General features: G+C 39.0%; 1 protein-coding gene across 7 annotated transcripts in view; it reads right to left on the bottom strand.

Annotated features, from left to right (window-relative positions):
- Positions 1-14,942, bottom strand: part of SCHIP1 (schwannomin interacting protein 1) — a 580,639-nt gene that overhangs the window by 14,287 nt on the left and 551,410 nt on the right. For 6 of the 7 annotated variants that reach the window (XM_086674602.1, XM_025913600.2, XM_086674604.1 and 3 more), the window contains one exon: positions 13,533-13,651. In XM_086674602.1, the coding sequence (XP_086530728.1) occupies positions 13,533-13,651 (119 nt within the window). Of the gene's footprint in view, positions 1-13,528; positions 13,652-14,942 lie in introns of all 7 variants that reach the window. The other variant, XM_086674607.1, reaches the window with a different exon arrangement.

Here is a 14,942-nt window from a genome sequence, read left to right as displayed (position 1 = left end):
TTGAATCCAGGGCCCTTTTCCTCATACTACACTTAACCTCAGGTTTGGATTTATTAGATGTTGTCTGTATGTCTGGCAATTTAAAGGATTTAAAGGACTTCTACCTCCTGCAGTTGCATATAATTCTAAAGCAATTGTTTGGTTTTCCTCACGAAGCAGAGAGAGGAGGAACTTCCCATATGCTTGTGGATTTCAAACACACCTTGCTCATCTTCTATCCACAACCAGAGATGCCGTGAGAGCCACTGGCCCTTTCCTATCATTTGTTGCTCAATATCTCCAATTAGTTTGTGACTGGGCCATTAAAATATGTTATTTCCATTTATTTTAATGGATCTTTGATGCATTATTCAAAGGCTTTATACATAATGAATAATCGCTCATATTTTTATAATATATCTTTTTCTATTTCATGAAACTTTTAAAAGGGAAGGAATAGATAATGTGGGTTGTAATTACCCAAAGGTAGCTGTAAACACATTTCATTTTTTCTAAGGATTTGTCATAAAGAAAGGATGTGGGAACAATTGAGGTTTCAGTAAGCTCCAGATGTCCTCAAGGTGTGACGGTGTCTCTACAGAATGTGCTGAGATGGGTTAAAATGAGGTGCTGCTAGTCCTTAATAAAAGACTTTTCCCCTCCCCAAACCCTGACCCCTTCCTCTTCTGCTGCCCAATATTTGTTATTGTGAAAACACTATTCTAAAATGCTATTTTTTCTTTTACCTTAGTAGGATTGTGTTCATTTCTTTTGCTAAGTGGTGTGTAATGCATGGGATGATAATTTATTGGACTTTTAAAAAAGATTGATATTTACACAACAGGTGTGAATAGTGCTGGTCCAACATATACCATCACACTCACACAAAAGTACTGTAAATGACTTTTATATTAGAAAAGGGAGATTTAACTGTTCACTCATTCATTCATCTATTTCAGGTGATAACATCTCCGCGAACCCCATGGCACCAATAGGCTAGTGCTTTCGCCAGGGCATACAGTTTCTAGTTTTCTATAGTCCCCACTAGTCCCTATTGCCTTTTATCTGGGCTACTTCAATCATTTGTTTCCTGCTGACCCCTGAAGGCATTTTATAGTTAAGGGCCCCTATATTAAGTGGATGCATAGTTAGTAGCTGAGCCATGAACAAAAACCTGGTCTTTTAACAGGTACCAAGTGCTTGGATCATTAAATCATAATGTATAAACAGAAATGTGGCATATATAGAGCATCGGAAAAGAACTCAAAAAACACTCAGTAGACACTCCCTATCTTAGATATGAGAAAAGAATACTTTTACTACCTGGACATTCATTACTACATAAGGTGTTAACCAAGAAGGGTGACCGAGCAGGAGCTACAGAAGAAAGGACGTCTGGGTGAAGCAGGGGTGGGGGAAATAAATGCAGGAGAGATGGGAAAGCCTACCTTCCAGCAGGCATGTGTCCCGAGAAGTAAGCGGTAGTTTCAAACTACGTGCCAAACAGAGTACTGGGGAGAAGAGAGGACATCATGTCTCTTTATGTCCCATCCTGACCCCATATCTTCTAGGACTCAGGCATTTGGCAGCTCCAAAGGTGACTGGAGTGTAAATGGGCCGCTCTGGTTTTTTTTCTTTCTCCTAATCCTGTACATAATCTCTTTTTCTGCTCCCTTTTCTAAGGCTAGATCTGGACCTTCCATCTGTACATGTCCACATGATGGCTGGTAAGCATCCAACACCACATGGCCACAGAGTCTTATTAACTGATAGAAAGGAGAACTAGCCGTCCCCAGCTTTTCTTTGGTGAAGCGTCACAGCCCCTGTATCCTAACCCGAGTCTCTTGAGAGCTATAAATACTTGCATTCCCCAGACAGCCGTTGGTTCTAATTTCACATCAGTGTCCTCCAGCTTCTTCACTAATGACCACTTAGATGTAATTCAATTTGGAGTTATAGGATCTTCATGTTGGAAAAATGCATTTCACCAGAAATATTTTCTACCATGAACCGAAGACCAGAATGAGGCTTCTTCTGATACTAGAATAATGATGGAATGAAACAGTCATCTCTCTTAGGTGCCAAATGTGGTCTACTTACATTTTAATCAAAGCCAAATGATTTCTAAGCAATTTACACTCTGAAATAAAAAGAGTTAACATTTTTGGATCATCTACTATGTGCTAAGGCACTTCATATATATTACCTCTACTCCTCAGATACACATAAAGTAAGCATTATGACCCTCATTTTGTACATGAGAAAACTAAGGCTCAGAGATTAAATTACACAAGGTCACAGAGCTGGTATTTTACTCTGTGAGAGTCTGTTTTGAGAAGCCAGGGCACTTTAAGAAGGACAGAGTAAGTTCATGAATGGAAGAAAAAAAAGATGAAAAAAGAAGGCAAAACAAGAACAAAACAAAAAACTGGAAACAATTCCAGTATCTAACAAGAAGAGATTAAGTATATTACAGTAAAATATATGATGGCCATCATGCAGCCAGTAAAAATATAATGACAGAAAAACAGTTATGAACATGGGCAAATGTTCCCGATATATTGTGAAGAAAAATCAGGCTATAAAACAGTACATATAGTATGATTTCAATTTTGTAAACAAAAATGCGAAGATATATTATGCATAGAAAAAATGGCAGGAAATATACCTAGATATTTTTTGGTGGAAGGAATTCAGTTGACTTCGAATTGTTCTCTTTTGAGCTCCTTTGAGTTGTCATGTGTGGGCATTCAGTAGGAATTAAAAAGGGAAAAGGAGAGAGAATGGATGAGCTGATTAGCGCTTGTGTGTTGGAGAAAAGGTGAGTAGGATTAAATGTTTGACAGCTGGAAGAGGATGGTTGTGTGTTTGACTCAAATGGAGGCTATGCACGGAGCATGACTCACATATGAGTCAGGCCGGGCTTTTGTTCTTGGCAGGGGGCTGGGGGCGGGAGATCCTCTTGAAGGGCAGCAAGAAACATTTTCTTATAAGTGAACGTTTCTGGAGATGGACTCTTTGATTCAACCATTCACATCCCTTCCCTGCCCGGTCTGGGTCCCCTTCTTCCCCCCTTGGATCTGCAGTAGATTACAGACTCGGAAGTAATTGATATACATTTAAATGTCTGTCTTTTTAAAGCCAGACTGTTTAATTACTCCTCTCGGCCCAGACGGGGTTTAAACTTGCATCCATCTGACCTGCTGATGAATTTCAGCTGCTTGCTGCTTCCTGAGTTGGGTGATCATGTTCCTGTGTCTGGGGTAAGACATGGCAGTTGGGAGAGTCATGCCTGTGCATGTGTTTGAGGAGTATGACTGGATTTGGAGACACTCTCCACAGCAAATTCTTTTACGCTCTTCAATACTGAATCACTGCTTTCACCACTTTTTATATCATGTTTAAAAACAGTTGGGGCTACTATTTAGGCTTTGTTGTAGAGTAAGCTTTATCTCGAAGACATTCTCTTTCATGATTTCATGTGGGGTCACTCAAATTATATGCAGTCATTTAAAAGAATGCAGTAGATCTGCTGAATTTCATTGATTCCATGAAGCACGGTTGTTCATATTTTGGCGTCTTTAAAGTCAGCTGTCTCATGATCTCAGCCACCCAGGCGGCTCGTGGCATGACTGTTTCACTGAGCTGTAGCCCCCTCAGCCAACAAATCAGTTAAGGACCACTAATGAAGATGTGGGCTCTGGCAGTTCAGATATTCGTGCCTTCTGATAAGAACAGGAAAGCTCCAGCATCAAAACCTGCAGATGAAGGACCAATGGCTTGAAAGGTGATGCACAGCATCTCCCAAGGGCACAGAGGGTGATGTTGTGGGGAAAAGCAAAGACGGACAACTCTGAGGAAAGTGGTTAAGTGAACAATTGGATTCTGAAAGTGGACTATCTTAACCAATGTATTTTACACATTTTCTTTTTTTTTTTTGTATGTACAAGACATAAGTGATAAAAGTGGATATCCAAATAAGTTTAGAAGGCTTCTTTCAATAACTAAAATAATAATTCTAAGTGTTAAGGAGGCATGCATCACCATTCAATTGACAGTGGTTTTTCAAAATATCTTCCATGGGTTTTTAATACACGTAATAATCCGAACGAGAACAATCTGAAGGAGGGGCACCTGGGTGGCTCAGTCAGTTAAGCGTCTGACTCTTGATTTTGGCTCAGGTCATGATCTCAGGTTCGTGAGTTTGAGCCCTGCATCAGGCTCAGCACTGACAGCACGGAGCCTGCTTGGGATTCTCTCTCTCTGCTCCTCCCTCAGGCGTGCGCACCCTCTCTCTTTTCAGAGACATGTAAAAAAATTTAAAGAACATTCTGAAGGGCACAGAAATTTTTTTTTTTAAGACTGGACAACAGGACTGTGTTAAACCTCTAGATGACACAGCTCACTTGTGGTCAGTGGGAGTTTTCTTGTAGCAGCGAATCTTCTGTAAACTCTCAAAGGAGTCTGGTCTTCATGTGAACTGCGTGTGTCCAGACACATGTGTGCAAGCATCGTCCAAAGGGAGCGTAAACCGCAGTAATAAAGTAATAAAGTCATGATAACTTGTCAAAGATGATGCGCCAATGAAAAATCATTCCTAGAAGCTCTTTTAATTAAACATTTAGCTGTCCACTGGAGCCATTTTTAAATATAAAATGCAGCCCTGTGGCCTTTTCCTCCCTGCCTCCCACCCTTTCGCAATAGCTCCGACAATTGAATTCTCATTGGTGATAATAAAAAAATTCATAAGGCAGGGTACAGCTGGTTCTGCCTCTAGCAAGATGTCAAATTTCGCTTGCACAAAATTAATTGCACCTAATTAAACTGGGGTCATCGGCATTATTGTAAAGTGAGGCTATTTATTAGACAAAGAAAATCTCACAAATACCAATTTGCTTTTCTTTCGGGTTTGTGAAAGAGAAGAATTGCTTACATAATTAAATTTGTTTTGCCATTTTAATCTTATTACTCCTCAAAAGACCCACTTCACATCTTGCTTCACTTTTAAAATTGGGTGATATTTTAGAAAAGTAGAGGTAATCCTTGAAGGAGGGCATCAAAAAATGATAGGTTTTCTGTATGCAATAGTTTGTAAACTACCGTTTACCGTGACGTGTATCTTGGAATTACTTACATGAAGGGTTTCCTAAGCAAATTATTAGTTCACATGTACGAGATTGAGACGAAGTTTAAAAGATATGCTACATGTTATAAATAGGTTGTGACCATATGCACCTATTCAAGAAAGATGCCAGTGAAAGCAAATTCCACTGTGTTGAAGTAGGACAACCTCACCCATGCTGGGTATATATGACTACACTGCTTATTTCTTCCAGGAAGTAGTACAAAAATTATTACTGTTAGAGACAAAGGGATGATTCACTTTCCTGGCAAAATGATGCTTGTTCAACTTGGGATTCCGTGGCAGATTATATATACAGATTCTCAGTTCCTCATATTCAAAGCTCCTGTGAGTCAATTTCTTTCAAGCCTCTCTGGATCACTGTTATCTGTCTAGCTGATACAACCCCCTGGGCTATGGTGCCCCCCTTCCCGGCCCCTATCCCCACACCAAACACAAAAGAAGGTGGTAGGTATCTATTACTGGTTTTGTCTTAGTCGTTCACCAATAAACCTACAAGATCAGGAAAGAAATGAGTTGGGGATATTGGAATGGTTGAGATGAGTAAACAGTAATCATTATTCAAACCAGCTGCTCAAAAGCTCTCTGGGGAATTTCTGTTTTTCATAATATTTACAATGTTCGGAGAGAAGCGTATAGCCTATTTTGGCTACACCTTCCCATCGTACACTTTATGAAAAAGACTACATTAAGCTGTATTTCTATTTATATGTATGCAAATAAAACCTATCTTGGGGTAGGGTAAGAGGTAAGAGAGAGGTTTATTTTGTGGTTGCTCTGAGAAAAAGAGAATGGAGGCTGCACATGTTTTCTCTACAATGTCAGATCAGGTTGTATGTCTGAAAAATGAAAGGTTTCCTAGAGGTCCATTACTAATGACCACTCTGTCTTCTGTTCTCATAGCAGCCAGGCCAGTTTGCATTCCTTTAATAATGCTGAGCTATATAAACTCAGAATCCAAAATATAATGATGATTCAAGATTAATGTGGTCAATGAAAAATATTTTATAGCAAAGTATAATACTAGTAGTAAGAGAAAAGGAATATTTTTTTCAAGAACATGACTACACTGAATATTTCTTAGAAACCTATTTCAAAAATACAGTTGGTAATTCACTTTCCTCATTTCCCTATAAGCCTTTGTAAAGCTTTCGCTGAAACATTTTCAAATAGGAAAAAACAACAAAGGTCATAAAGTCTCAGCTTGAAAAGGTTGATTATGTGTGGATTTTGAAGAAAGAAAAAAAATGGCATTTCCTATATTTGCTACATTTTGGTATAAGTCAAATTTAATAATTTGAGTTATGAAGCAATATAAAAAATTCCTTTGCTGCAGTATTAGGCATGAAATGTCTTTATGGGATTATTGGAAGCCTAGCCTACATTTAACAGCTTGTCACTCTTTTAAAAAGTGCTCTGGGAGACAGCACCAATTAGAAAAATTCAGTGGGGCTGAAATGCAAAAGACAGTCGAGAAGGACTTACACTTGCAGGAGCAGCTCAAACATGTCTTCCCAGAAGACCCTTCTGTTACTTCATGATTTTCCACACAACGTGCATGAAGTTAATTCTTACAGGTAAATGCATGTTCTTTAAAATACATAAACAGAATTCTATTATTTTGCCAAAGGTCCCAAAACTGGGGTGGGTCTCGTCTTAAAAGTAGGCTCAGCACTTCAGAATGTATTGCTTTGGGCCAATTAATTTTAAGCCCTTGGCCTCATTTAAAATGAAGCCCTGAGCTCTTTGGAATCACCCAGTCGAAAAGATTTACCTGGTTCTGATTAGCTAATAATTCAACACATGTACTCTGGTGCATTTTGGAGCACATGTACTCTGGTGCATTTTGGAGCACTGTATTAGTGGGCTTGAAAGTTCTAACATCCTTCAAGTCCTTTTGTAAGTAAGAGGTGAGGTATTTCTAGCTCAGTGAAAAATTTCAGGGATTGTAATAGGTTAGAAAAACAGGGATGGGGAAGGTGGGTTATACAACTGCAACTGAACATTTCCTGAGGCTTTTCTCTTACATTATTACTGACAAGGAGGGATGATAGTCTTTGCAGACTTCCAATTTACAGGGAAAAAGTGATATTTCTTAGAAACATTAAGTCTCATCATTAGCCATCATCTTAAAGGGTATCCAAAAAGTCATTGTGTTCTCACAGAGTATGATCTCATCCCAGAATGTGGAGATGAAAACATCTGAAAAAAAAAAAAAAAACCCAGGATATAAATAATATTCCTTATGGCAAGTCAACAAGTGTAGCTTGTTATGAGTGACTGTGAAGTACATATATGTTTAGATAGCTGTGTCTCCCACGGGGGTAGATGACTCAGTGATTTTTCCAAGCTTGCTCTCCCTGAAGAGTTTCAGGTGGGCTTTGGGGGCGTGTAGGGAGTGATGGAGAGAGGCAGCGAAATGGAGGCTTGGTGAGGGGCACTGGAGCTAGGACATGCAGAGTGGCACTGAAGGGAAATGAGGAGGGGAGGCATTTTCTGGGCAGGGGTATCCCAGACCCTCTTCTTCGGTTATCCAGAACCAAAGGAAGATGGCTTTGTTTTACACATGGGATTTCTGCACAGGATTTTATTTGAGAAGATACTTCAGCCATTAGAAATAATGAAAACCTGCATGATACTTCTAGTTCAACATGGCATTTTGAACATGGGCATTTGTCAACTTGTTCTTCTGAAATCCTAGTAAGATAATATTAAGAGAAGAAAGAAGGTATAAACCTCCTCAGACAAAGAAAGTGGAAAAGGAGATAATAGCGCACAAGAGAGTTTGAAAAAATGTTGGAAGATAAAATGAGGATGTGTGAGAGGTACTTGAGTTAACATTTCAATTTGCTGGGTGCTTGCACAGATGGCTGGTAGAGGAAGCCCATGCATTTATTTGCACTGCAGAGTCCAGACACGCTCCGGTCCACCTGAAGGTAGGGGAGTGGGGTAGGACTACACACAAAGAAAAACTGACTGAACAAACTGGAAGGACTATCAGACCCTCTGTTGGCCCCATCTACCTGTGGCCTGGCAGAATGAGGAAGTTTACTGTCTTGCGAGGTTGAATCAGAGGAGCTCTGAAACATGGCACACTCAGACACAGCTAACATGTCATATGGAGCACCCTTCACTGACATCAAGGGAATTAAGTAACATTCTACATGTTGAACCTTCAACCATTCCCCTGCTAGAGTCTTAAAATACTGGCAGCCAGGCTCAAAGCTCCTCAGGACAAGGTTGGAGAATTCTCTGTGGCAACTTACCATACTTTTATGTAGATGCCCCCTAATGAAATAGTTGCATTTTTATTTGACCATTCGAAGGGGAAGTTCACCATTCTTTAATTCAACAAATATTCAGTAACTATGTATTAGGCACTATTTAGGCAAGAGTTATGGTGGTAAACAAAGCAGACAAAGACCTGCTCTCTTGGAGCCTATATAGACAAAGAATGGATTAAAATACATACACATATATACATACACACAATATATACCTATATGTATATTATATATATTATATGATATCAGGTAGTGATAAGGATCACAAAGAAAAACAAATCAGAGAAAGAGGATAAGCAAGGTAAGAGGAGAGGAAACTGTCAGGGGAAGGTCTCTCTGAGGAAACAATATATGTCACCAAGCCCAACCAGAGAGCTTGCCCACAGCATTTAGCATTTTACACTGAATTGTTGATGGAGAGAAATCAAAACAAAATATAAACTCAGAAAAAATCATGGACAATGTAGAAATCAGAAGAAAACATCTTAAACAATTTACCTAAAATTAATATCTACAGTAAAATGAGGAAGTATCATTTCAAAAATGTTTGAAAAGTTAAACAAAATGGACAAAATCTTAGAAAAATACAACCCATCAGAACTGACTCAAGAAGAAGTAAGAAGCGTGTACAATCTTAAAATCCTCCAAAAAAGGAAGCAGTTAAAGCAAATACACAAAGTAAATAGCAGGCCCAGATGGTTATACAGGTGACAAACAGCATATTATGCAGACTTTTCTTAGACACTGCAAGAAGGAACAGTAGCCAACTTATTCTTAAGCCAGCACAGTCCTGATACAGAAGTGAGGAAAAAAATACTATAAGAGAAGAACACAGCAGACCCATGTCACTCAAGAATCTAAATGTAATAATCCTAAATGAAACATTACACAAAAAATTCAATACTATCTGAAAAAAATCCAACAAATTTTTCTTTATACTAGGTATGCAAGGATTGTTCAATATTTTAAACTATACATGTAATTGATTAATATATTAACAGAGTAAATCATTTAATGACCTCAAGAGATGCAGAAAAAGCATGTGATAAAGTTAGATACCTATTCATGAAAAAAATTCTTTGTAAATTATGAATATAAGGAAACATAATTAACTCATAAAGAGAAACATTAAAGAAAACCTAAAATTTACATCACCCTAAGTGAGGAAACATTAGAAGTGTTCCATTTAATATGAGAAATGAGCTAAAGATTCTAACTACTACCATTTTTTTTAATGATTATTTTTGAGAGAGAGAGAAAGAGAGACACAGTGCGAGCATGGGAGGGGCAGAGAGAGAGGGAGACAGAATCTGAAACAGGCTCCAGGCTCCGAGCTGTCAGCACAGAGCCCGGTGTGGGGCTCGAACCATGGACTGTGAGATCATGACCTGAGATAAAGTTGGATGCTTAACTAACTGAGCCAACCAGGTGTCCCTAACTACCACCATTTTTGATTCTCAATATATTAAGGTCCTAACCCATACAATAAAAAAAAAAAAAAAAAACAGGAATGAGCAATGGAAAGCAATAAATGATAAACGAAGCTGCTCCTTTTGGATGATATTGTTTAAAAATCCAAAAGAATCTACAGACAACTTTATGATAAGTAACGGGAGGGCAGAAAAGTAATAGAAACAGTATAATGAAGTGGATGGATATAAGATTAGTATACAAAGTAAGCTGCATTTCTGTTCAGCAGCAAAACAATGAGAACTCATTATAAAAGAGAATTTAAAATATCAGAATGTCAAATATCTAGAAATAAATACTATGAAAGATGTATAACATCTCTACATGAAAAATTACAAAACCTTATTAAGAAATATTCAATAAGATCTAAATAAGGGAGAGAAAGGCCATGTTCATGGGTAGGGAGATTTAATATTCTAAAAATGCATTCTCGCCTGACTTGATCTATAGATTCAATGCAATTCGAGTCAAAATTCCAAGAGAGTATTTTGTTGAACTTGATTAGAGGATTTAAATTTATATGGAAGAATAAAAAGCAAGAAGAGTTAGCATATTTCTGAAGAAGAAGAGGAAAGAGACTTGCCTGTCCAGATATTAGGACTTATTTTGAGGTTACAATAATTAAGACTTTATGGTATTGGTGCAGGGATAGAAACACTAATGAAACAGAATGTATTCCCATTAATGTATAGTATATACAGAAGTGGTCTGTCGTCTCAGTGAGTAAAAGAAAGATTTTTTTAATAAACAGGATGGAAAAAATGGTCATGTAAATGGAAAGCGATGAAATTAGACATCTCCATAACCATATAAACTCCTGATTGATTACAGACTTTAAAAAAATCAACACTCTCAACTCTTGGAAGGAAATCTAGGTTAATGTCTTTTGAACCTTGGGGTAGATTTTTAATACAAGACACAGAAAACATGGACTATAAAAGTCTGATAAGAAAGAACTCTGGTCATTAAAGACACAGTGAGGAAGCAAAAAGACAGGCCACAACCTGGGAAAAGATATTTGTAATACATACAATATATTAAGGATTAGTATCATGACTATAAAATGTTGATAAAATCAGTTTTATTTTTATTTAAAAAATTTTTTTTAACGTTTATTTATTTTTGAGACAGAGAGAGACAGAGCATGAACGGGGGAGGGTCAGAGAGAGAGGGAGACACAGAATCTGAAACAGGCTCCAGGCTCTGAGCAGTCAGCACAGAGCCCGACGTGGGGCTCGAACTCACGGACCGCGAGATCATGACCTGAGCCAAAGTCGGACGCTTAACCGACTGAGCTACCCAGGCGTCCCATAAAATCAGTTTTAAAAAGCATAATGAATCCAACAGAAATTGGACATAAGACCCAAACAGACATTTCACAGAAGGGGAAACCAAGACGGCTAATAAACACAATGAAATACCATTTAATACCAATTCAATTAACAAAAATGTAAAAGAGATTGACAATATGGTGTTAGAAAGACTATGGATCCATAGGATCTCTGAAACATTGCTGGTCACAGTGTAACCACTTTGCAACCACTTTGGAGGACACCTTTGGCATTATCTTCTAGATATGAACATTCACGTGTTTTCCTAGTAATTCTGTTCTTAGGTGAACACCAAAGAGAAACTCTTGCACATGGACAGCAGGAGACATGTACAAGAGTGTTTATAAGCAGCACTGTTTATAAGAGCAAAACCTTTGAGACAAACTCAATGCCTATAATCAGAAGAGTGGCTGAATAAACTGTGATATATTCACACAGTGGAATATAATATAGCAGTCAAAACCATGGACTGGCAAAGGGAAAAATGGGGGCAATTTTCATTTCAAGACAAACACTAAAGTTTCTCAAGTAATCACAGTTTACTACATGGTTCAGTATAAATAATCTAAGATCTTCATAATGTAAACAGTGAACTGTTATTTGACCCCAAATTATGAGACATTTATAAAGGGAGGATGGGGGGAATACACAGATTTGTCTGTGGGAGGGCTGTAAAGGACGTGAATCACAATTTTCTATAGCTGGCAGTTGGTAGATGGTTGTTTAAAAGACTAAGAAAATAAGCATTTTACTTAGAGGTATACAGGTAAATTACCAAAAGAAACAGTCAAAGAGTTAAAAGTTATTGTTTCTGGAGAGTAGGACAAGATAGAGACAGATGGGACAGGTGACAGTTACTTTTATTTTGTGTTGTTATTATACACCTTGTATTTATTGTTAATTTTATTTTCAAAGCCATATATGCATGTGTGTGTGTGTGTGTGTGTGTGTGTGTGCGCGCGCATAACTTTGATTTTTAAAAACAAAAACCTTCCATTTGGGCCAGATGAATATGATTTTGCTGAGCAGAGAGATGGGGTTTCTAGAAGCAAACTCTTTGGTGCTCTGGGGAATATTAGAGAAAAGCTATAAAAGATCTATACATATGGTCAAATCTCCTCATTTTACAAAAATGAAGAAACGGAGGCATGGTAGAATGGAATTTGTTAAAGTCTCAAAATGAGAAACTGACCAGGACTAATCCTCAGGTCTGCAGGTCCCTAAGCCAGGGTTCCTCCTGCCACATCCTTACTAGGAGGGGAAAGACGTGCTTTCTGGCAAAGGGAAGGCTTACCTTCTGGCTCTGGAATGACACGGGAGAAAAGTGAGGGAACTCTAAAAGATCTGATAGGCACCCGGCTGAGGCTTAGAGGCTGTGACTGTGACTCTCGTCTCCATGTCTGAACCCACAGCAGTGACTCCTACATGCGCGTATGTGGGAGTGTGTGTGCTTTCTGATTTTTGCTGATTCAGATGAGTCCCTAAGGATCAGACTGAAGTACAAGGCTTACTGAAAGCCAAATAGAATAGATTTAAGCAGACATTAAAGTGTCTAATTCTGGACATCAGAGGAAGGAGAGTGGAAATCTGTTGGTTGAATAAATGCATGAACGTTATCATGTGTCTCCCACACCAGGCTTAACATGGCAAATACAGCCAGTATTTATCCAGGGAGTGAATCATACGCATATTAAAGTTTGGGAAGCTCTGGTCTACAGCCCTGTTTTCTAGGTACAATTAGAATTTTAATATATCCTAACTGGAATTAAAAGCTATGCAAATGACCAATGGTATCCTGAAATAAATTACAATAAATGAGCAATGATATCCTGAAATAAATTAAGATAAAGGAATAATGCCTGGAGGACAGGTTAAGCACTGCAATAAACATCAAACGATCAAAGTGGGAATTGTATTTCTCAGTTACCAGTATTCACTGCAATCAAATGTTTCAGAGAGGGGGGTGATGCTGGATGCTTCAGGACTGCTTAATGGAAAATCTGGTGGTCTGCCACACTTCTCTAAGCGACCAGCCAGCTTGATTAAAAGTGTGGCTTGATTCTCCCATCACAGAGAAAAATCAGAATTGTGTCTAGGACAAAAAATGAAATATAGAAATATGACCACAAGTGGCTGGGCGAAAACTAAAAAGCAAAAAACAAACCCAACAGGTGGGGAGGGGTCTGTTTAGAATCCAAATAAAGGTGGTAGTATTGTGGGGAAAAAAATACTCAAGGGTTTAAAAGGTATCTTTTATTAAACGTATAGTCGGATGACAAAATCCATTAGGTACATATCAGAAAATCAACTCAAAAGAACACTCACCGAGAGGAAAGGCTTGGCTTCCCACTTTTGCTACAGCTGGTATAAATTCCTGGGCCATCATCAAAGAAGCTTCCAAGTGCCAACTTCTGTCGGATAGATTCTCTCTCATTTTTCTGTGCCTAAAATTTCAAGAAAATAAAAAATGCTGATAAGTGGGCAGACACAGGACAACTATAGCCTAACTGCTAGGTTTCTTAGAACTGCAACCTTAGATGAAACATGAATAGGCCACAGCACAAGAGCGTTTGAATTATGAGGAGTTGAAATTAAACCAATCTTTCCTGGTTTCACCTCTGCAAGCAATTTCAGTTCTTCAGAGCCTTTCAGGATCACGGGTCTAGGAACTCACCATGCTGGTACAAAGTGATTCTCACCGGAACAGAACTAGATTATTTGGTGCTGTAATCCTTCTTCTTACCTGCTAGAGGAAAGTCGTGGAGGGCAAGCACTCTGTCCTAAATCAAATCACTTTTACCCCAAATGTGGCCTTTCCCCAGATCGTGTCTTCTTTTCTGTATATCGTCCCTTCGGCCCACTTTCTCTATTGCAAGAATATTAATTCATTCAGCCAATATGCACTGAGCCTCTACGAGATGGCAGGTGCTATGTTACAACGCAGAACACAGCCCAGGATGGGTGATCGCAGCCCCTGCCTGCATCCGGCTTATAGTCTTGATGGGGACTACTGCTTCTGTTCGAGAGCTACCCTTATCTCTCCAGGTCCAGAACACGAGCAACCCTAACAAAGGGCCTGGAATAGCTGGAGGATTCTAACTGGGCCCATCTGTTTCGCGTTTTGAAGAGAAGTCAGGTCGGTGTGCATAGGAAAAGGATGTGGGAAACTACACTACTGTGATAATTTGGATATGTTTACAACACTTGGCTTCCCATAAAAGTCCCATAAAAACTCACCATGCTGAACTTTTAAACCCTTTAAACAACAGGGGAGAAGATTAGAAATGATTTCCTTAGTTAAAAATAAAACAACTACAAAAACAAAGATAATGAGTTAGAAATCCTGGGGTGACAATGAGAACTTGGTTTTCTGTTCTGGGGCTGGCAGCAGGGCCGTCGGATGTTCTGAGCAGCAGGCTGACGACTCTAGTGAGCCAATGATATTACCAAATGCAGCTCACGTGACTGAGTGTGGCTGTGGAGGGCAAGATGGCCCTTGAACCTCCCAATGAGAGGTTCTGGAGCCACATCTGCTGCCACTGGTACCCAGAAGTTACATGTGAAAGCTCTGAGCTGTCACCTGAGCATCACTTCGTCAGTGATGAAACGCACACCCTGTTGGAAGGGTGGGCTGAAAATTGGCCTCATTTCACCCCCAAGTTAAGGCAGGGTACTATCGGTCAAGGCTGTTCTAAAATGGTGGTTGCTAGCCACATGTGGCCATTCACATTTCGA

This window comes from Puma concolor, chromosome C2, assembly GCF_028749965.1.
Source record: "Puma concolor isolate L17-30 chromosome C2, mPumCon1.1.hap2, whole genome shotgun sequence".
Taxonomy (NCBI): domain Eukaryota; kingdom Metazoa; phylum Chordata; class Mammalia; order Carnivora; family Felidae; genus Puma; species Puma concolor.
Note: the sequence above shows the minus strand (reverse complement) of the source record. Positions and strands in the feature narration are given on the sequence as shown.